The sequence below is a fragment of the Eptatretus burgeri genome, chromosome 5, assembly GCF_056783735.1.
Source record: "Eptatretus burgeri isolate ZD-2024b chromosome 5, Ebu_testis_v1, whole genome shotgun sequence".
NCBI classification, from domain to species: domain Eukaryota; kingdom Metazoa; phylum Chordata; class Myxini; order Myxiniformes; family Myxinidae; genus Eptatretus; species Eptatretus burgeri.
Window position 1 is genome coordinate 53,205,264 of NC_140965.1, and position 23,110 is coordinate 53,228,373.

The 23,110-nt window shown below is 40.5% G+C and overlaps 1 protein-coding gene across 1 annotated transcript in view; it reads left to right on the forward strand.

The window, feature by feature from the left end:
* LOC147026441 (CD109 antigen-like) overlaps nucleotides 1-23,110 on the forward strand; it is a 139,103-nt gene that overhangs the window by 72,333 nt on the left and 43,660 nt on the right. The window contains exons 14-21 of the mRNA XM_085881861.1: nucleotides 7,857-7,919; nucleotides 8,997-9,173; nucleotides 11,080-11,232; nucleotides 11,748-11,852; nucleotides 12,311-12,368; nucleotides 15,081-15,195; nucleotides 16,380-16,494; nucleotides 21,479-21,592. Of these exons, the coding sequence (XP_085737987.1) occupies nucleotides 7,857-7,919; nucleotides 8,997-9,173; nucleotides 11,080-11,232; nucleotides 11,748-11,852; nucleotides 12,311-12,368; nucleotides 15,081-15,195; nucleotides 16,380-16,494; nucleotides 21,479-21,592 (900 nt within the window). The remainder of the gene's footprint in view (nucleotides 1-7,856; nucleotides 7,920-8,996; nucleotides 9,174-11,079; nucleotides 11,233-11,747; nucleotides 11,853-12,310; nucleotides 12,369-15,080; nucleotides 15,196-16,379; nucleotides 16,495-21,478; nucleotides 21,593-23,110) is intronic.

Sequence of the window (23,110 nt, forward strand, 5' to 3'; positions counted from 1 at the left end):
TATATATATATATATATATATATATATATATATATATATATATATATATATATATATATATATATGTTTCCATATATATATATATATATATATATACATATATATATATATATGTAATTACTGGAGATATATATAAATATATATAGTATATATATATATATATATATATATATATATATATATATATATATATATATATATATATATATATATATATATATATATATATATATATATATATATATTGTTACGGTTGTGGAAATTTACAGAACACCATACAGGTTCCCCAGAGATCAGTTATGTCGATAAATGTGTGTTCAGATTAGATTTCCCCACCGATGTCGAAGGGTTTATTCATGGAACCGGGCTGTGATCTTTGAGGCAGTGTTTTTCTTTTGCTATCTTTATTTTGGACCAACCACCTCTCAACCACTACAACCACCACCAACCGCATCTCAACAACCAAGCCACCTTCTCCACAACCGCCTTCACAACAACCACCTTAACCACAACCGCCCAACCACACCACCATCATGACCACCACAAAATGCCAGCCACGCCACCATTATGACAACTGCCTTCACCACAACCACAACCGCATTTCCACCTCAGCAGATCATTGCCAGAAGCCTTGCATTCATTCAAGGAAAGCAGACAACGGCCCCCACCCCCCAACGAATAATATCTCCGCCGGCCAACACGGGGGATTCTCAACCCTCCGAGTGGATAAGAAAATGAAAGCTATGGCAAAGGCAAAAGAAAGGGCCCGATTCACCGAGAAAAACGCCCTTCTGGGAAAATTCCCTCGTGCGCCGGGAAGAGCGGGGGGGGGGGGGTGGGGCTCCATGGATAAAGGTTGGAGGCGCTGGAACACTGAGGAGAGTGTCTGGGCGAGAGAGAATTGTGGTGGTGGAAGGATTGTGTGGTGCAGGAGAATTGTGGGGCAGAAGAGGAGAGAAAGGTCTGAGGGGTGCGTGTGAGCGGACGGAAAGACGGGGTCTCTCTCTGATCGCGCGCGCTCGCTGGATAGCGCTGACTGGGTCTCCTCAGGATCGTAAGCGAGGTGGCTCACTGGATTGAAGGCACTCTGAGGGGTTCGGTGGTCGTGACGGAATCACTTTGGATCGTGTGTGGAGTCGGATAGTGGAGGACACAAGCTCGGGGAACTCACCACACGGTCACGTTTTCCTTTTATTTCTTTCTGGGTTTTTGTGTGTGTGTTTGTGGCGCCAGTCCTAGGTAAACCTGTTTAAGTGACTGTGAATAGTAATTATAGAGAACGGCTGCAGGCTTCCTTTTACTCGAACCTTCTCCCCTTTCCCCCTACCCCCTTCCCCCCTTACCCCCATTGCTTACATACATGCTTGTACATTGCATTGCTTTGTTTGCCTCGCCTGATTGCATACATGACTGCATGACTGCATATGTGTCGTGTATGTAATAAATGTCATTGTGTGAATGTTGACCCGTTCGTTGCGTCCTTTCCCGAATTGAACTGCCATAATTGAGTTCGGAATATAGCTGGCTTTTTAATAGCCGATGAAAGAATCGGATGCAGCGGGGCTTGGCGATATACACTGCTTGGCAAATCGCAAATGGAGCGAGCTGCTTAGCGGCTCGTTTCCAAACAGGTCTCGTCGAGGTGTAAATCCCCGGCATTTCTGTCTGCGTGCATAATTTGGTAAATCGACAATTCAGCGATCGGACCCTGTCGTGCGTGGACAGAATAGCTGACTGATTTACGATGTGATTAAAGATACACCCTTAGCTGGATTTTGGCGTTGATCCGAAAGCTGCGACGAGGTTTGTCCGTTCGGTGGGCGAGAGCGGCCACCATGAGCTAGAAGCGGTTGCCCGCATGCCGAGCAGGTGGGAAACCACAACAATATATATATATATATATATATATATATATATATATATATATATATATATATATATATATATATATATAGATATATATATATATATATATATATATATATATATATATATATATAGATATATATAGATAGATATATATAGATATATATATATATATATATATATAGATAGATATATATATATATATATATATATATATATATATATATATATATATATATATACATATATACTTATACAGTAGACTCGGTAAGTCCGCAGCGTGTAAGTCGTCACGTCGTCTCTGTTGTCAGATGTTGTCCGTTCCCACGTAATGGAAACTCAAGTAAATTACCATTCCTAACTCGTCACATGGAACTTCTACCTCGTGAGAAGCCCGATTTCATGGAATCGTGATGCGCTCTCATTGGTTTACACCGCCAGTGATAGGCTATTTACAACTGCGCTGCGTTCAGCTTAGTCAGCGTGCCGTCCCACATGCATCTGAAGACGTAGACAGGCTGCGCAATGCAGTCTCTGGCGAAGGAGTGAAGGATCGATCGAGCTTAGTGTTGAAGTCCGATCATGGTTTTATATTGGCTTGTTTTTTACATCACCGCACTCACTTACACATAGGTATTGAGTGGTGGTCATCACGATGACTGTGTGTCATGTAATTTGTCGATGGTATATGAGTTTTCATTCCATATGAAAACTCATTCTACATTCATTCCAATGAATGAATTCTAACAGCCATTCATTCCACATTTGTCGATGGTCATATACCATCACCGATGGTATAGTCGGGTCAAAATACCACCTGATCCACAACAAATTGCAACAAAAGGTTTTTCAGCGGTTTTCATTCCTACTGGATATACTGATCAACACAAAAAAGTCTACCAAAATCTGACATCTGGAAATGGGTTCAAACAGTCATTTTCAAGATGGCCACCACCGGACTTTGAAATAACTAAAACAGTTATAACTTCTTCAATAATTGTGATAAAAACATAATTGTTGGTTCTGGTCCATGGTTTTAATGGATCAGCAATCCACTGGTGTCAATAAAATTTAGATCTGATCAGTATTTAACATGAAATCCAAGATGGCGGCAAAATTCAAGAGTGCAAAAATCAATACATTTTCCATCTGAATCAAAATCACTGAACACCTGGTGCTACTGAAACATTTATTTGTGAACATTACATATAATAATGGCAGTTTAGGTTACAATTTCAGTCCTCATCACTGTCCTCTAGTTCCTCAGAGGCTTGTTTTAGTGGATTGTCACAAAACGTCACTTGGCATGATCCACATGCAGACGTACATGGAAGCCCACTGTTTCTGCAGCTGCAATGGGGTGTGTCACAAGCAGTGGTGCAGTTGCAGTGCATCATCTTCAGAAGAGTGTCTGGTGCAGCATTCATGGCAGTCATGATTGGTAAAAATTGATTGTCTTCAAGTCCCCAGCCACAGTCCAGAGGATCGAGGTCACCCTCCATCCCCATCCAAACCATGACCTGGTAGTACACTCGGAGACAATGAAACTTGGTGGCAGATTCCGTTGGAGGAAGACATTCAGGTGTAACGAAAAACTTAGCAACAGCGACCTTCTTTGTGAATATCTTGTAACGCATGGCTGCCAGAGAACTTGTGCTCTCCCCACCAAATATAACGGCCATCGCTTGGCTGCCAAGTTTCTTTATTTCAGCGTGGCTAACGCCTCTCGAAGTGAATGTATCTGCACACAACTGGAGGCCTTGATCATCTTCCACGAGTTTCTGAAAGACTGATTTTTTCCCCAATGCCATACACACGAGATGTTGAGTCATCCTGTGAAGGCGTGCAGGAATAATAATTGAGTGCACAACTTATTCCCAAGAAAATGCTTCATTGGATTGATGTCATATACTTTCAGATTGCTTCTTGACTGGTTGTCTAATCTGAAATATAGTGGTTTTCCATGTGGTATATAGTAATGGAGCAAAAGCATCAACAAGTCTGTGTCCTCTCCGATTAGTGTGGTGGAATGCAGAATTGTGCTATTTACGGCTGTCTTGGCAATGTCCACATAAGCGTCCCCTTCTGCCTGAATAACTGTGCAGCCCACTTTCTTCAGCTGATCACCTTAATAGGTGATCAGCTGTTGCTTGTTACTGCCGACACATAGGAATTCATCTCTCTTTACGTCAAAATCAGTTTCTCTGGTGAAGTTCACAGTCGGATAGCTGTTGGCTTGTCCCCGTCTCTGCTGAGTGGTATCCTTTATCGAAGAGCCTGCACCATAGCCATCAAAGACAACAGTTGCTGTCCCATAGTGTTTTGTTGTGAAGTCCGCATATGCTCTGGCTATTTTGCCATATGTATCTCCCTTCTTCCACTTGAATTTGTGCAGCAAGGATCCACCATCAAGAACATACCTTTCAGTCATAAGGTGTGCTGAAGGTGTGGTGTCAGGTACTCCTTCACATGCCAGTCCCTTGGTACAGTGGTCATTGATGGCTTGAGCGAGTTGAGGTTTGTCGGCCTTCCTCAAGATCTTGTTGTCCTCAAAGAGGGATGGAGGGTATGGACTGAGCTCAAAACTCATCACGTCCTCAAGTGACAAATCACCTATCTGGGATACCACCAGGAATCGCTGGAATAGCACACTGGAGTCGATGGTTCTGTAAGGAGCCACCTGGAGAGCATTGGAATTTCCCAGGGTCTTTGCTTTCTCTGTCCTCTTGATAGAGAAGGAAAACACAGGTTGTCCAATCATTCTCTCGATTATTTTGTTCCAAACAGCTTCATATTCATGCACGTTGATGTCTTCGCTTGCCACGGCACCATTTATGATATTTCTCAATGTAGGATCAGAGGAGAAAGGTGAAAATGCATTCAGCTTTGTGCTTATCTTCAAGAGGTTGAATGCATGTCTTTCAATTCTGTCATCAGTTGCTTCTTTATGCTGTTCTCTTGTTGCGTATGTGAGATTATTGAAATCCTGCATGGTGACGTTAACCTCAGCTGTTATGGGGGCTGACATTGTCCACAATGCAAGGTGTTCCTCTGTCATCTTACTGCCATGAGTCAAGCCACCGGTGCTCTTTAGTGATGGCATGAGCGTTTGCTCGATGACTAGATCACAGCTGAGACCTGCCCAAAACTGGTTTGTTCGCCGGATCACATGGAAGCCATTTTGAAACTTCTCATACACATCTGGGTGTTTTCTCTCCAGTTCACTCATTTCTTGTACGTAGAGATAAGCGGACTTCTGGTAGTTGTAGTGTCCAGCTGCTGCAAATATTGGCAAGGCATCAGCAACAGCTTGCAAGTGATCTTTCCAAGACCCAGTGCGATCTGCCTTGATCATTGCACGAGCAGTATGGAGCATTTTCTGAATAACCCAGCCACAGCTTACTCGTTTTGGATTGTGCAGCAAGTTCAGATTTCTTTTTTTCAAGTTCATCAGTGATCTTCATAATTGCAGCTGATTCTTCAAGACTTTCAAGAGAGATGTCACCCATTAGCAAGGATGAATACATTTTCTCAATCTCTTCTACTTGGAGCATAAACTCAGGATTTTCCTCTACTACAGATGCCACAATAAGTCGATGTAGACACTTGCTCACCAGTAGATGACCTCAGAATGCCCTCTGAACAGATTTTCCGGACATCATATGAACTACAGCATTTTCACCGTATACCAGTTCCAGGATGTTTTTGAGTCCTGTTCCCGCCATCAACGTGCCTATTGCTCCAAACAGATTCATGAACATGTGAAATGTACTCAGCCTAAGCACGATCCCCTTCAAATGGATATTCTCGGGTGCAGCACTGATTATCTCGGCAGCTTTCCAGTACAGCGGTTGATCAAACAAGATCACAGGAGGGACATGGTGTCTGATGGCCATGTTGGACAGGAAGTTCAAAGTGGAACTAGAGGACAGTGATGAGGACTGAAATTGTAACCTAAACTGCCATTATGTAATGTTCACAAATAAATGTTTCAGTAGCACCAGGTGTTCAGTGATTTTGGTTCAGATTGAAAATTTATTGATTTTTGCACTCTTGAATTTTGCTGCCATCTTGGATTTCATGTTAAATACTGATCAGATCTAAATGTTATTGACACCAGTGGATTGCTGATCCAATAAAACCATGGACCAGAACCAACAATTATGTTTTTATCACAAATATTGAAGAAGTTATAGCTGTTTTAGTTATTTCAAAGCCCGGTGGCGGCCATCTTGAAAATGACTTTTAACCCATTTCCGGATGTCAGATTTTGGTGGACTTTTTATCTATTGATCAGTATATCCAGTAGGAATGAAAACCACTGAGAAACCTTTTGTTGCAATTTGTTGTGGGTTTGGTGGTTGTTTGTCATAAATTGACCCGACTCATATATGAGTTGTCTTACATTTGTTCATTATCTTTACTTTTGATAAAGTGATTCATGAATTCCATCTTTGCTTGATCACTTTCCAACTCACCAATGAACCCCCACCTATGCCCCGAGGATTGTGTTTCCCTTTTGGTACAATAGCCGGCTTAGAGATTGTTGCGCCCTCTCACACGTACGTGTCCAGGCCACGCGCGACTTCATTCTTCACCCCACAGTCATCATGAATGTTCGCATACGCGTAAGTCGTCACATGTTTAAGTCGTTACTTTTTTCTCGGTCGCGATGGTGACGACTTACGCCTAGTCTACTGTATGTATATATATATAGATATATATATATATATATATATATATATATATATATATATATATATATATATATATATATATAATATACATATATTTCCATACATATATTTATGTACATATATATTATATATACATATATTTACATATAAATTATATATACATATATTTACATATATATTATATATACATATATTTACGTACATATATATAATATATACATATATTTACATATATATTATATACATGTATGTATATATATATATATATATATATATATATATATATATATATATATATATATATATATATATATATATATATACATATATTTATTTATATACATATATATATATATATATACATATATTTATTTATATACATACATATATATATATATATATATATATATATATATATATATATATATATATATATATATATATATAGCCTGGTGTGTTGGCGCAGTGGTTAGGGCAGCGGCTTGGGATCCAAAAGGTCCTGAGTTCAAGCCCTGTTATGCCACTGAATTAATACACCAGGGGGTTGACTCAGCCTGTCATCCTTCCGAGGTCGGCGAAATGAGTACCAGTATACTGGGCCGGTGTATACCCCGGTTAAAATAGGTGTACCATATCCCTGTGTCGTAAGAGGCGACCAGGGTTGCGTCAGGAAGGGCATCCGGCGTAAAACATGTGCCAAATCACTATGCGGATCGGATGATCCGCTGTGGCGACCCCTAACGGGAGCAGCCGAAAGGAGAAGAAGAAGAAGATATATATATATATATATACATATATTTATTTATATACATATATATATATATATATATATATATATATATATATATATATATATATATATATATACATCTTGCCTTGTGCTCCATACAAACAAAAAAGAAGATTAATGCCACTTCCACTTGTTTTCCATCTTGAAAGGCATTTCGAAGATGTTTTGCATCAACTATAATGAGGTCCACACAGCCATATCAACAGCATTTGCAATGCTTATATAAAGAAAGGCTAATTCTGTGCTTGCATCCAAGATATATGTTGGAGGAAGTGAATTTTATAGAAAAGAGAGACTAGGTAGAAATATGCAATTTAAATGAAAATTGCAAGCATTGCTATCTCTATTTAAGTGGTTTCATTGGGAAGGGGGTTGCACTAACACAACTGTCAAACATCTAAAATAATCAAGTGGAAACATCCTTGAGTGCGCTAACCTGTGATGAAGTTATTCAAATGAAGTATGCATTGCTACCTTGTTAATTGTGTCGATATTTGTTGCAGGTTGGAAAACCTATAAAAGTAGTAGTCAACGGAAAAAACCTTCCAGAAACGCTGTCTTACGTGGTGAGTTAAAATATCATAATGTGACCCTATTATTCAAGAAACTGGGAGCAGGATAGCTTAGACGTCTTGCTATTATCTCGATCCAGCTATACACGGTCATCATGGTGTTTCACGGGCAGGGCAAGGCATCAATGTGGATGCCATATATGGGAAGGACACTCACTCTTTCGAGAGCCTACCTCGGTTACCTGGAACATAGTTCTGGGGACCTTATGGGATGGCGGATTGTCCGTCCGTCCGTCCGTCCATCCACAAATATTTGCAACTTCTTCTCTGAAACTACACATACGATTTCAATGAAACTTTATCAAAAACTTCATCACCCGTGATGTACCAAAGTTTGCTTGTGGCATTAAAAAAAATCTTGTTCTGAGGGGGTCTATGTTGGGAGTTTATGGTGCAGTTACCCCACCCCAAAAAGAGGTATTTGCTTCCTTCTCAGAAATTACAAACAAAATTTCGATGAAACTTCACCACAACCTTCATCACCCATGAGATACCAAAGTTTGTTCATACCATAAATAAAATAAACAAAATCGGGCTCTAAGGGGGTGTATGGGGGGGGTGGCTGCCCCCCAACATACGCATTTGCTTTTTCTCAGAAACTACACACACAATTCCAATGAAACTTGACCAACACCTTTATCACCCATCATATACTCAAGTTTGTTCACGACATTAAAAAAAATGTGGGGTCGAACAGGATCTAAGGGGGGGGTTGATTGCCCCCCCCCCAAATGTGTATTTGCTTTCTTCTCCAAAACTACACACACACAGTTTCAATCAAACTTGACCACAACCTTCATCACCCGCGATGTACAAAAGTTTGTTCACGCTATTTTAAAAAAATCAGGGTCGAAGGGGATTTACGGGGTGAGGGTTGACCTCCAAAATAGGTGTTTGCTGTAACATTGGTTAATTGGTACATTTTGCCGATTGCATCCCACCTTGACTTCCTCTTCAGTGTCATTATTCTACCAGGTGAGCACCCAGGGTTATTGCCCCTATTTTTTGGCTATAAGCATCGTAATGAACACCAATGACCACCACAATAATATTTAAGTTTCTTCTTTTCAGGTGATAGCTCGAGGAAACATCATAGCATCAGCAAACATTTCCCAATGCTGCTTACATCTTGTACCTCGACCTCATTGGTCACCCTCCATAAACATACTGGTGTACTTTGTGCGCCAAGATAGTGAAGTTGTCAACGATGCGATAACTCTGGGTGTGGAAGGAGCATTCGAGAACAAGGTAACAATTATGTTTTATATTAGTTTTACATCAACAATGTGTGATTTCAGAAGGCATCTTGATATTTCCCTCATAAAAATTAGTTGATTAATTTCAGTCAATTGGAATTTTTAGTAAGTTATAATTTGCAAGCTTTTCTTTAAAAGCTGATGGTTGAATCAACTCAACATAACAGCTAAGCCTGGTGTTGGCTTAATGGTTAAGGTGGCTGCATTAAAATCTTAGGGTCTTGAGTTTGAGCCCCTGTCGTGCTGTTAAATAACATCAGGTGGGTTAACTTAGCCCGTTATCTTTCCAAGGTCAACAAAATGAGTCGCAGCTTTCTTCCAGATGGCAGCAGGTTTTCTTCTTGGATTTTTCTGTATCTTGCTCTATCCATTTTCCCTTCTAGCCTGACTAGTGCCCCAGTCCCTACTAATGAGAAACATCCCTGTAACATGATGCTGCCACTACCATGCTTCACAGTAGTGATGGTGTTCTTTGGGTGATGTGCAGCGTTTGCCCAGCCACACTCCCAGCAATGATGCAAACAGCAGCCACAGGTTCTTCAGCTCGTGGTTCTTTGACAGTAAGGTCTTGAAATCTAATTTCGAACCACAAAGTATCTTTCCATAGAAATCTGACTAATTATTCATTCTGATCCAAGCTTTGGAAACCATGACTGTTTGGCAGAGACAGCAGTCCGGTGCCAACAGTAGGTATTTCATGGTGAGGAATGCCATCAGTTTGAAGGGATCTCAAGGCAGAACACGTGCCTGTGTGTTTATGGTTTCTCCGATAAATGTTATTTTAACCTTTTCAACAAAAATCGTTCATAAACAGTGCTTCAAAGCAAAATCTTACCCCTTAGTACATTATCACAGTGTGGTCGATTAATGACGATTGTATAACAGATGTTTCAAAAAATATCAATCTGCCTTTGGAGAAGGTGAGATTCATAATTTACAGCCATTGTATCATTTAATTTTCATTGTTCGATTTTAGAAATATTTTTCACGTTTATAAAGTGTTAACAGCTGTTAAAGTGAGCTTGGAGTTGGCTTCATGGTGAGGGTGGCTGGCTTGGGATCTTCGGGCCCTGAGTTTGAGCCTCTGTCTGCCATTTAATTAACACCAGGTGGGGTTGACTAAGCCTGTTATCGCAGGTGAAATGAGTACCAGTGTACTGGTAATAGGGGTATTGCTTCAGTGGCTTAGCTGCACCCTCAGCCAATGATGCTACCTGCAACCTTGTGCTGCCAACGAAGGAGGAGGAGGAGCTGTTATACTTTTTAAAAAACTTGACAGGTAGTTTAGTGTTGGCATGATCAATTCTGATGTTTTTTTTTTTGCAATGGGTTTTATCAACTGATGGCCGACAAGAGTGTGCTAACCGACAGTGGAAAGCGAAGTGGGGCTGACGTGATAGCTCAATCAATTAGTTTGCTCTGATGAAGGGCTGATGCTCGAAATGTAAGTCACGCCTCTCTTTCCACAGCAGTTAACATACTCTTCTCGGCCTTCAGTTGATAAATCCATTAACATGTCAATAGATTACACCGACAAGAGTCTTCATTAAGGCAAGTATTCTATTCTATCTCTGAGTTCCTTAGTCTGGATTTGATTCCTCAACAAATGCTATGAGTACAAATTTGAAATTCGCAACTACCTGACCCTGGTCGGCACAATTTCTTTATTGTCCCATCAGTATATGGAGAATAATGCTGTGAGTCACGCTTTGGATGATAACGATAACATGGTTCCTCTAGAAGAGGTTCCTTTCATGCCTTGTCCATCAGAATGTTAACACACTTGTTTCAAAATTACCAGACTATCTCATGCTTTTGTTAAACACCTCGGAAAGAAAGCTTTGCAGATATGGTTGTCCTACGTGAGCCGTGAGGTAAGTGTTATGTCCTGTGAGCAGGTTCACCTCACCTGGAGTACATTGCAAGCAGCACCTGGGGATAACGTGAGCCTGCATGTTTCAGCAAGTGAGGCTCGGGCCTATGTGGGTCTGCTGGTGGTAGACAAGAGCGTACTGCTTCTAAAGGAAGGCAATGACATCACAAAGGAAAAGGTTAAGGCAACTGCACCACACTCCCTCTGACTCAACCTGACTCCAGTGCTTGACTTGGACTCAGGACCTGTATCCAGGGCTCAAAAATAATAACTACCAGCATTAATGCAGTTTCCAACAGTTTTACAAATCAGATTCAATTATTTTTTCTCTTCCAAGGAAGAGTGAGGTGATATACGGGATAAGGCACTGACGGTTGAGCAGTAGGACAATACACAGACACAACGATGGGATTGACGAACAGGAGGAAATAAAAGAAAGAAGGAAACTTCTCACCCTGCAAATAGATGGGAATGTGTAAGATGGCAGAGGACGGGGTGAGCGGGGGTTAATGAGGACAGAAAAGGTGATGGGTACTGAAGGAGGATGACCTGAGTTAATGGTGCACTGCCAATTTCAAGCTATGGTGTGAAGAGTGACATGTCGTTTAAACTATAATTATTCATCAATATCACAAAGCTGTGGAGTTCTATTTCATTCAGACATTCATTGATAATTCTGCACTGACCTGGCAGGTGATTTCCGAACTCTCTGGCATTACAAATCACCCAGTGGATCACACCACAGGTATGCCGTTCCTTCGGCGCTGGGGCTCTGACGATGCTGCTTCCATTTTTGAAGTGAGTCCTTTGATTCCGTTTCATTGTGATTGCCACTCAAAAGTTTAAAATATTCATTATTATTCCCATAATTGCTTATCGCTCTTGCGTTGCCCTGTTTTGTGTTTCCTTGTGAGCATAAACATCACAATGTAAGGGAGTGGTTCTTGTTAGACCTTTGATATAATGACCAGCCTTGCATGGGCCCATCCGTAATTCTGGGGTAATTAACCCATTTGTAATTCTATGGGAATTAAACGTTCCATGAGGACGAGTTTGTTGCTAGTTGCATTCACAAAACAACAATTTAGTGACATTAAAAAAAGAGGGTGAAACAAACATTTCTGATTCACCATTACTTTTACTCATCACTTTTGTTATGTTTTAACATATGCCAGTGCCAGATATAAAATAGTGTGCCTTTATAACTACTAGACCATACTATATTTTATCATATTGGTGTGTCCTCTTTTTCACAGGAAGCTGGTGTCGCCGTACTTACAAATTTCTACATACCCAGATCATATGAACGCAGAGGTCCTCTTTATTATTATAATCCTATATATATATATATATATGTATATAATATATTATCTTATAGTAAACCACTATTATACACCTCTTTTCTTAACTTAACATTGATCGAATACCGATTGGAGATTTGAGTTGTCTTTGCCCCCTTTGAGCATAATGTTGTATTTGTTTGTTCTGCCACTGGAAATTCTATTCTTTTTTTTAACTAAAAGTTTAAAGCATGTATCCCTATTTATAAGTAAAGCAATTTTACATTAAAACAATTTATTATATTCTCATAAATGTAATAGGACTGGCAGGATAGTTTAGAAGTCTGTGCACTCGCCTTTGAGCAGTTTCGCTTGGGTTTGAATCCCGACACAGGTATAAACTATCCCCCTAGTGTTCCACATGCTGGGTGAGGCACACATGTGTGTGCCATCTTTCAGATGGCCATTAAGACGATTGTCCTATCTCATAGCATGCCCTTTAGTGGTCGGTAAAAAAACATAGGAATGAATATGTGGAAGTGAGCAGTGAGTCTGGACTTTGGGAGTTTCACCATTGGGTTAATAGCAGACTACGCGCACACTGTATAAACGTGTGGGGAAGGAAACAACAGAGTATGGAAAGGGCTAAGGGTGCAAAACCAGAAAGGAGGCAGTAGAAGACGAAGGCCACAGACCTGTCTGCAATGTGAAAATGGAAAGTAATCATTGAATAAACATTTAATTAAAATGGGGTTTATAATAAATGGTGAATGATTTTCCATTGTGAGCATGTGTGGTTCGGTCAATAACGACATACACAGCATCCCTCGATGTAGGAATGCTCGGTTTAGGATTTTTTACTCGACCAAAACTGACTTTTTACGGCATGTTTTTCGATTTACCTTCTCATTTTTCGCTGCAACGAAATTAAAATACTGTACAGTACAGTAGAGTGCTATGGAGGAAATTTCAAACAGTTCACCACTCCTTTAGTAAGCCACGTCACAGCCATGCGTACGCCGTACACCAGCACAGTGATGCGTACATGTGTGTGACGCATCTCACGCAGCATCAAGCGTCAGTCTACCTTTATTCGCCATCTTGTAGCTCTCGTTGTGAAGTGCTCAATCATTTAAAATCAGCCGTAATCTCGCTCCTTACTCAAGATGTCCAGCAAGAGACCTTCCTCAAGCTCAACTTGTGCCGCAGCGAAACGTTCTCCCCAGGCTATAATATTGGACAAGAGGATGGGCATCAGAAAGTGTAATGAGAAGGGTGAGAAACTCACCATCATTGCTCTTTTGTGGTGAGTACACACACCTTTAAAAGGTTAAGGATCACGTATTTCTTCAGCAATAAGTAGGATCTATTAATGCAAATATATTTTTATTTCAAGTTTTTGTTCGTGTTATTTGTAACAGTACTTTTCTTACATTATAATGAAAAAAATATTACGTAAGGAAGGCCGAAAAATTTGGGTCAGGAACGCATCACCTTTTCTTTACCTTTAAAATAATGGTAAAAGCTTTTTCGGTTTACATTCCGTTCTCCAGGAATGCTTTCCTTTCGTAAATCGAGGGATACCTCCGTGTACGTGTACATGCGCAGTGCACCAGTGCTCATAGCTGCCGGGTCGCATGTCATTCGCCACGAAGGTTAAAGGGAGCATCCACTCTCCAGACAGCACAGTACGTCCAAGCGGCAAGCACTCATCTTACCACAACTTACCTTACCTTACTTACCACAAGGAAACAACTTTATTGAGACCATGAACATTCAAGTCGAGTCACTGTCAGGGAAACTTGGCCCCTGATGAAGTGGTGCTGTGTAAGGAACTAAATGAGCGGTGCACGTCCTAACCCGATAAAAAAATTGACTTGAATTCTTTAAATATGGTCAATAATTGTAAATTATTTTTCGACTGATATTTCAAAAAGGAAAACATAAAAAAGTACGGTTTCTTAAAAGACAACAATTGAAGTTAATAAGTTATACGTTTCATTTTAAGGTACATAATAAATCTCCTTTCCCGTTCCACATCGAATGCTTTGGTTCTACATGTAAAACATTTAAACGTAAACTGTGGTTATGGACTAGTCTCGTATACATATGTTCAAGTAAGTACACTAGATACGAGAAGTAAGTTTCACATAAACTTATTTTTGCTGGGAACAAAGCAAAAAATGTTCACTGCATGAAGTTGACAAATAAAACTCGAGTTGAACAGCTTATCAGAACATACATTGCAATCAATGAAGGCCCAGTGTCTTAATTCCTTGATTGATTTTACTCCGCTCAGGTTAAAAGTAAATGTGGGATTTGAGATAAGATGAAGTAATGCAACAGTGACTTGAGACTTGATTTGAGACTTGCTTTCAAAGATGTAGGACTTGCTCTGGACTTGGCTCAAGTGACTTATTTACATCTCTGGAAGATAACGTCTGGACGATGGCATGTTGAGTGGGAGATTGTAGGTGAGAGGTGAGAGGGGGGGGGGAGAGTAAAACCACCTCTCTTCACTCACACTTCAACAAAATTAACATAAATAGGCATAAAAATTTTTATATCAAACACATTAATGTAACTGTTAAGATAAGAATCATGTCTAATGTTTACTGGATCTTCATTTAATTTTACCCATCATAATCCTTTTAATATTAATCATTACTCATTGGAAAAAAAAATTCAATTTAAAATGCTACAAATGTGATCCAAACCTAAACATTTATGATTCCTTGCTTTGTAGATTTTGAGGATTCACCGAGACAACTTGAAGTAGCTAAAGATGGTCATTTTCAGGAACCCAGTCGTATTCGAAGTGACTTTCCCGAAACGTGGATATGGGAAGATTCACTTACTCGGTGTGTGGTTTCAACTTCCAATGAGCTAATATAATGAAACATTACCAAATTAAATGTTTTCAAGACATCAAGGTGAAGGAAGCTTTTTTAAAATGGCTTAAAACGATCTCAATTTTATGTATTAAAACCAATCTACATTTTATGTGACACACAAGATGGCAAAATATTTGAAATAGTTGGAGACTCATCTGCCAGCACTGGTCATTGATTGATGTTAAAAGATCCCTTCGTGGTGTCTATTGTGAAGAGTTGGTGAGTAATCACCCTGAAACAAAGTCCAAATTCTTGCCTAAAACTGCAGATAGCAAGTGGTCTGATAGAAAGCAATGACAGATATCCCTTGACACCAGGTTACACTACTTGTAATTTGGCATCTTGGAGTGTGGTTGTTTTATTGTTTGCGTGTCACATGTGAACGGCCATCTTCAGCGATGAAGGACATCAGCTAATCATGATGATGACAAGTAGATTCGTTAAAGCATTCTTTGAAACAAAAATGTATTTGTTACCTCTGCTACTGAACGTGGAAGTAGGTTAGGTTTTCACCCCTGTCCCTTTAATTGTTTGTTTGTCTGTTTCTCTGTTTATGTGCAGGATATCTCAAAAAGTTGCGGGCAGATTCAGACGAAAGTTGGTGGACAGGTTGTGTGTGTGTGTGACAAGGACGAATTGATTCGATTTTTGTGAATATCTGAATCCAGATCCGGATACTAGAATGAAAAAAAAAATGTATTACCTCCACCACCGGAAGTGGAAGGGGGTAATGTTTTCACCCCTTTCTGTTTGTCTGTCTGTTTGTATGCAGAATATCTCAAAAAGTTGTGGGCGGATTCGGATAAAATTTGGTGGGTAGGTTGGGTGTGTGACAAGGACAAACTGTTTAGATTTGGTGAAGATCCAGATCCGGATACCAGAATTATTTAATTTTTTAAGTGATTCTTCGCCATTGAAGATAGGGCCAAAACAACATACAGCACGATATTTCAAAAATGTATTGGACCTGATATGTTCTCGTGGATCAGGCATTGCATGGCGGAGGTATGCGCTCTACCGAGTGCCCTTATAGTTTGTTTATGTGTTTGTTTATTTCCTATGATAATCAAAATTTGTCTGAAAGATTATTCCTTTTTTTGTCACTTTATCTTTCCAATAGTTTTGATTAATGTCAATCTCATATTTTACAGTGCAAACGGCATAGCCAGCATCACAGCAACAGTGCCAGATACCATCACGAGCTGGATTGCCAGCGCCTTCTCAGTGGGGCCAAGGTTCGGTCTTGGGTTGGCATCTCCACAGGAGGTAAACCTGAGCTGAATTTACTCACACGTCACTTTATATAAAGGAATTGATTGTTTTTCCATTTCTGTGATTACAAACAATATATTCCTAGTGTCAAGCTAGTTGAGGAACAAAACACTTTTAACTTTAAAAAAAAGTTTTCAAAAGGTTATCGCACTAAAATACGAAATTTGATGTCTGTCTGTCTGTCTCTGTTTATATGACCGCGATACATTCGGTCATTACTTATCCAATCTCAACGAAACTTGACAGGAGTACAAAAGGTCACATGATGAAGGTTGTAATGACTTCATTTGCCCTCTCCCCAAGGGGATTTTCCACCTTCGACCAAATCTGTGTTAAGGTGTATGTCTGTGTTCAGATAGCTAATTGTGCCATTTTCCAAAGTTGCTTCTAATAACAAAAGTAACAACAATACTAATTATAATAGCACAATATAAATGTTATTGCAAAACAATATTAATCCTTACGATAATTCATGGACCGGTGTTTGTTTGCTTGTTTATGTCTTTGTTTGTCGTGCTACTCCTCCTCCAGTTCTGGGCCAATTACATTGAGACTTGCTATATAAGATCAACATCACCCCAATGAATGTATCGAGGTGTTTTATCTTTGCCAGTGGTCTCGGGGGTGGGGCAGGAGGGCACACAAATTCTTTCTGTAAATGTGTATAGTGTAGCGGCACCTCCAGGTGGGGGAAGGTATTGCAAGCTCCACCGTTTACAGCACAGTATTCCTGTCCCCACGTTTTCAAATGTAGTGAGGTGTTTTGAATTATAAACAGTAGGTATGTTTTCGCTTTATGCACGTAACACGGGTCATTTTTCTTTTCTTTTCGGGAGTGAGTGAGGCAGCTGTCATTTGCCTATACACCACCCGAATAAAGTTATGTGTCAGAAGAACATGTTGCATGCTTGGAACAAGATCACCCATTGGCTGGGTACTCTGATAGTATTAGTAATATCCCCCTTCCCCAAGGGGTTTTTCCTCCTTGGACAAGCACCAGGTTGATGTGTATAAATATATTACCATGGCATTTTGTGGGGCAAGCCCAGCAGAAAAAAAAAATTATATTATAAACCACAAACACATACAGTATGATCACCTTTTCAAATAGTTGCTACTGCTGTTTAACACTAAACTGAAAGGACTTTGAAGGAATCCCGACATCCTTGAGGCATCCTATGCTTATCACGTCCACTACAGACGAATGGACCCGAACCTAGATCTGCAGTAATCCATACTGTATATCAGAGAGAGGATAATCTGGCTCTTCCTGTCGCTCCCGTACGGAGAGGGTGTACTAGTATCGTAAAATGTAATTATTATGTTGGTTATGTTATTCAAACGACAGCATTGTATGGGTGAAAAAAAAAATACTTCAAGCTCAGTTAAATGCAAGGCCAACCATGCAAAGAGGTGCAATGCCTTCAAAACATATTCACACCCCTCGACTTCTTTCACATTTTGTCGTGTTTCAGCCCAAATTGAAAATGGATTCAATTGAAATTTTTTTGTCACAGATCTACGCAAAATACCCCATAATGACAAAGTGCAAACATGTTTTTATAAATCCTTACAAATTCATTAAAAATGAAAAACTGAAATGTCTTGTGTAAATAACCATTCAACCCCTTTGCTGCAACACTCCATATTGAGCTCAGGTGCATCCAAATTACACAACTTAATGGTGTCCACCTGTGGACAATTCAATTGATTGGACATGATTTAGAACGAAACATGCCTTGCTATATGAGGTCCTACAGTTGACAGTGCATGTCAGAGCAGAAACTCCACCATGGAGTCCAAGGAACTCTGAGATAGAATTGTGAGAACACGTAGATCTGGGAAGGGTATAAAACAATTTCTGGAGTGTTGAAAGTTCCCAAGAGCACAGTGAGCTCCATCATTAGGAAATAGAAATATGGAACTACCCAGACTCTTCTTGGAGCTGGCCATCCAACCAAACTGAACAGCTGGTCAAGAAGGACCTTGGTCAGGGAGGTGACCAAGAAGCCAATGACCAACCCCTACCATGAAGCATGGTGGTGGCAGCATCAAGCTAGGGGGATGTTCTTCAGCAGCAGGGACCTGGAGACTTGTAAGGATAGAGGGAACAATGAATGGAGCCAAATGCAGGCAAATTCTTGAGGAGAACCTGCTTCAGAGTGCAAAAGACATTAGACTGTGGCGAAGATTTACATTCCAACAGGACAACGACCCCAAGCATACAGCCACAGCAACACTGGAATGGATTCAGAACAAGAATGTGAAAGTCCATGAGTGGCCCAGCTTAAGCCCAAACTTGAATCCCATTGAGAATCTGTGGAAAGACTTGAAGATTGCTGTTCACCGACGCTCCCCATCCAACTTGACAGCGCTGGAGCAAATCTGAAACGAAGAATTGGGAGAAAATCCCCAAATCCAGATGCGCAAAGCTGATTACAGACACACCCAAGAATACTCGAAGCTGTAATCACTGCCAAAGGTGCTTCCACAAAGTATTGACTCAGGGAGTTGAACACTTATTCACACAAGACATTTCAGCTTTTCATTTTAATAACAGTAAAAATTTCGAAAAAACATGTTTTCACTTTGTCATTCATTCCGGGTAATTTGTGTAGATCGGTGACAAGAAATTATATTCCATCCATTTTAAAATGAGGCTGTAACACAACAAAATGTGACAAACCTCGAAGGATGTGAACACTTTCTGAAGGCACTGTATACCGATTTTCAGTTGCTTGATAACCTATTGAAAAGAATCGGCCATTGTGTGCTGGTAAAGGCCCAGTCACACCTTGACGTTTTAGCCAGGAATGGCAACGTATAAAAATGCACGTAAAACGTTGGCGTTCGCTGAAGTTTTGAGTTTTTTTTTTAAGTTTTGGTCGTATTCATAACGTGTTAGTCGTATGCATAACGTATTAGTAACGGGCACAGAACGTTTCGTTGTGTTAAAGATAACTTATACCAACGAATGCTTTGCCTGTTGTCGGCGTTCACAACCTATGCCCAACGATAGTTTAACTTGGTCGTAGTGCACTGCACGTATCGCCGACGAACTCGTGGCGTTCTCTGTTAAAAACCTGCCACTCGCCGATTTAAATCATTACCGCATGAAAATTGGAAGTGTCAATATCGCAGTCACACCTTGACGATTTAGCCAGCGTATGCCGACCTATGAAAAATGTGTCTAAAACGCTGGGACACGTCGAATACGGTATGGGTAAGTTGTGTATACGTCAGGAGCATGATGAAAAACAATGAAGTATGCTGGCATATTACGTGGTACATCTAGTACGTCGTGAAATTTCAAGCATGCTGAAAATTTTACGACGTACTCGACGTATGGCTCACAAGTTCCGCATACGCTGGCATAAGTTCTCGGCACGCTCCGCAATCGTTCACACACATCGGCCACACGTTACTTGTAAGTTAATCATAAGTCGAAACACGTCGAGGTAATGTTTACCATACCCAAAACTTAATTTTTAACCTATGAGTAGCGTGCTTTGAACCTATGTGTAACGTATCTCAAATGCACATTGGCGTATGTAGACGAATTTGATTGACGTCTTCCGGACGACCACAGAACTTACTGAACGTGTTTCTAACTTACAGCTACCGTATAATGGCGTATTGGCAGCGCTTAGGGGAATTGGTATATACAAATGGGCTTCACAAGAGGAACCCGTCAGTGTTCCAGACTCCATTCTGAGTAGATGTCAATGTCAGTGGCAGTAGCAGTAGCAGTAGTAGTAGTAGTAGTAGTAGTAGTAGTAGTTCGAGAGAATTTAGTGATGTCGATGGTAGTAGTAGTAGTAGTAGTTCGAGAGAATTTAGTGATGTCGATGGTAGTAGTAGTAGTAGTAGTTCGAGAGAATTTGGTGATGTTGATGTTGGTGGTAGTAGTAGTAGTAGTAGTGGAAGTAGTAGTAGTAGTAGTTCGAGAGAATTTAATGATGTAGATGTTATTACTAGTAGTAGCAGTAGTTCGAGAGAATTTAGTGATGTCGATGTTGGTAGTAGTGGTAGTAGTAGTTGTAGTACTTTCAAGTAACGTGTTGCAAAGTGTGAACAACGTTCGTGTAGCGTGCTTACAAAACGTTACTCATAGGTTAGAAATAATTTTCGGGTATGCTAAACATTACCTCGACGTGTTTCGACTTATGAGTAACTTACAAGTAACGTGTTTCAACGTGTGTCAACGATCGCATAACGTGCCTACAACTTATGGCCAGCGTAGCGGAACGTGTGAGTCATACGCCGGCATACGCCGTAAAATTTAAAGCATGAAAAAATTTGAGGAAAACCCAAAATTTCAACGTTTAAAGCCAGCGTACTACCACTTATGGAAGAGTTTTTCAGCGTGGTCTTAACATATAAAAAACTTACCCATAACGTATTCGACGTGTACCAGCGTTTTACACAAATTTTTCAAAAATCGGCATAAGCTGGCTAAAACGTCAAGGTGTGACTGGGCCTTAACTGACTACATTTTATATTCCTGCTCTTGTTGAGGCCGATTTTTGCTGGACACCCCAAAGAAGCAAAGACTTATAAGGACTAAATTCTCAGGTATGAAATAGTTTAGAGCCGTTGTGGGCACCGGAATGCCTTCCAGCAAAGACTTTTTTTACATATAGCTATGTTGCTCAAGGTATACATACAGGTATGCTCAAGGAAGAACAGATCAACAGGGAACAATGGAACAATAGCCAAAGTGGAAAAAAGCGAAAAAGTGGGGCAACAAGAAATTATGTACTATCCATGGGGCAGGGAAATAAACTGGAGGAGAACATCAAACAATAAATGCATTGGGCTGATAAAAATTTAAATGTACGTTCAGTGTGGTTCCGAAAATATCTTGTGCAATTGAAATTTTAATTGGTTTTCTTTTTGTGGCGTGCCTTATTATTCAAAGAACCATGCCAACAAGGAGGTTGTTTTGTAATGGATATTTTCCTTTGTTTATCTGCAGCTGATATCCTTCCTGCCATTCTTCATTTATCTTGATCTGCCTTACTCGATAATTCGAGGAGAAGACTTTCTTTTGAAGGTCGTCGTTTTCAACTACCTTTCTCAAGATCAACAGGTGGGTGAAGCATTTCAGAGGTAGATCCATGATTTTCGAAAAGAGGTGTGGGGATGGGGTAGAGAATGAATGTGGTCATTTGCAGTGTGTGTGTGTGTGTGTGTGTGTGTGTGTGTGTGTGTGTGTGTGTGTGTGTGTGTGTGTGTGTGTGTGTGTGTGTGTGTGTGTGTGTGTGTGTGTGTGTGTGTGTGTTTGATTTAGTGCACCTGCTTTCCCACCCACAATGCATTCAAATTACTGTATGCCCTTGGAAACTTCACCTACGTACATTCACCGATCTGCCGGTACCCCATGTATAGTAGCACTCTTCATTACATTGTGTTGAAATTGGTGAAGACATACAAAAGAGAAATTAAATGTTCCAAGTCCAATGCTTTGAAGTCCGTTTCATTGCACAACACAAAACAGTGAAACATTGCCTGTCTGGTGTATCTAAATTACAGTAGATCTGAGAACCAGAGCAGACATTCTTACTCACTCACAGACTGCCACACAGCACCTCACAATAGCTTTGTGATCCTTCGGAAACATGTGACGCAAAAGTCACCAATGTGTGTATATATATATATATATATATATATATATATATATATATATATATATATATATATATATATATATATATATATATATATATATATATATACACACACACGCACACACACTGACACACATGAGCAGATAACCCGGTGAGGCTGTTGAAAGGGAATTTGTTCCCAAGAGTGTGTGGAATATTTAGGAAGTATACTTGGAATGTCCTTTGACAGCCATAAAATAGTGGGAACCTATGGTAGTTCTGCGTGATGCAAAATGTGATGCCAAGTGCTCAATGTCAATTCTTCAAACTCCATCCCCACCCCAAGACCTCAAACCCCCTCTCCCAGCTATCTGTCTCCTCTCTGACCCCCCCCCACCCCACCAAATCTCTCTGTACTCTCCTCCCCCTTATTCTTCAAGTCTTCAACCCCCCCCCACACACACACACACACACAAAAATGATTCAAGTCTGCAAACCCCCTCCCAACCCCAAGTCCTCACCCCCACCCCCAAGCCTCAAACCCCCTTTCCCACCTCTGTCCCTTCTCTGCCCTTGCCACTCCAACTTTACATCCTCCATTCCCCCTTTCTTCATAAATTCCTCAACCTCACCCCAAGTATGTAGCTCCCCTGTTTTTCTTCAACACGTCAACCTCCACCCCCCGTCCAAATCCCAAATCATCAACCCCTCCAAATCCCAAATCATCAACCCCTCCATCCCCCAAAGCCTCAAACCACCTTTCCCAACTGCCCATTCTTTGCACCACCCCCACCCCTCCCATTCCACTCCCCCTTTCTTCTTCAACTCCTCAACCCCTGCCCCCCCCCCCCAAGCCGCAACCCCACTTTCCCAACTCTGTCACTTCTCTGGCAGGTGTGCTGAGCCTACACATGCACCACCAGTGTATACAACAAAATTGCACATAACTGAAAATTTCATTAATATCGATATTTGTAAACCTCCACATGCACTGTCCTGAC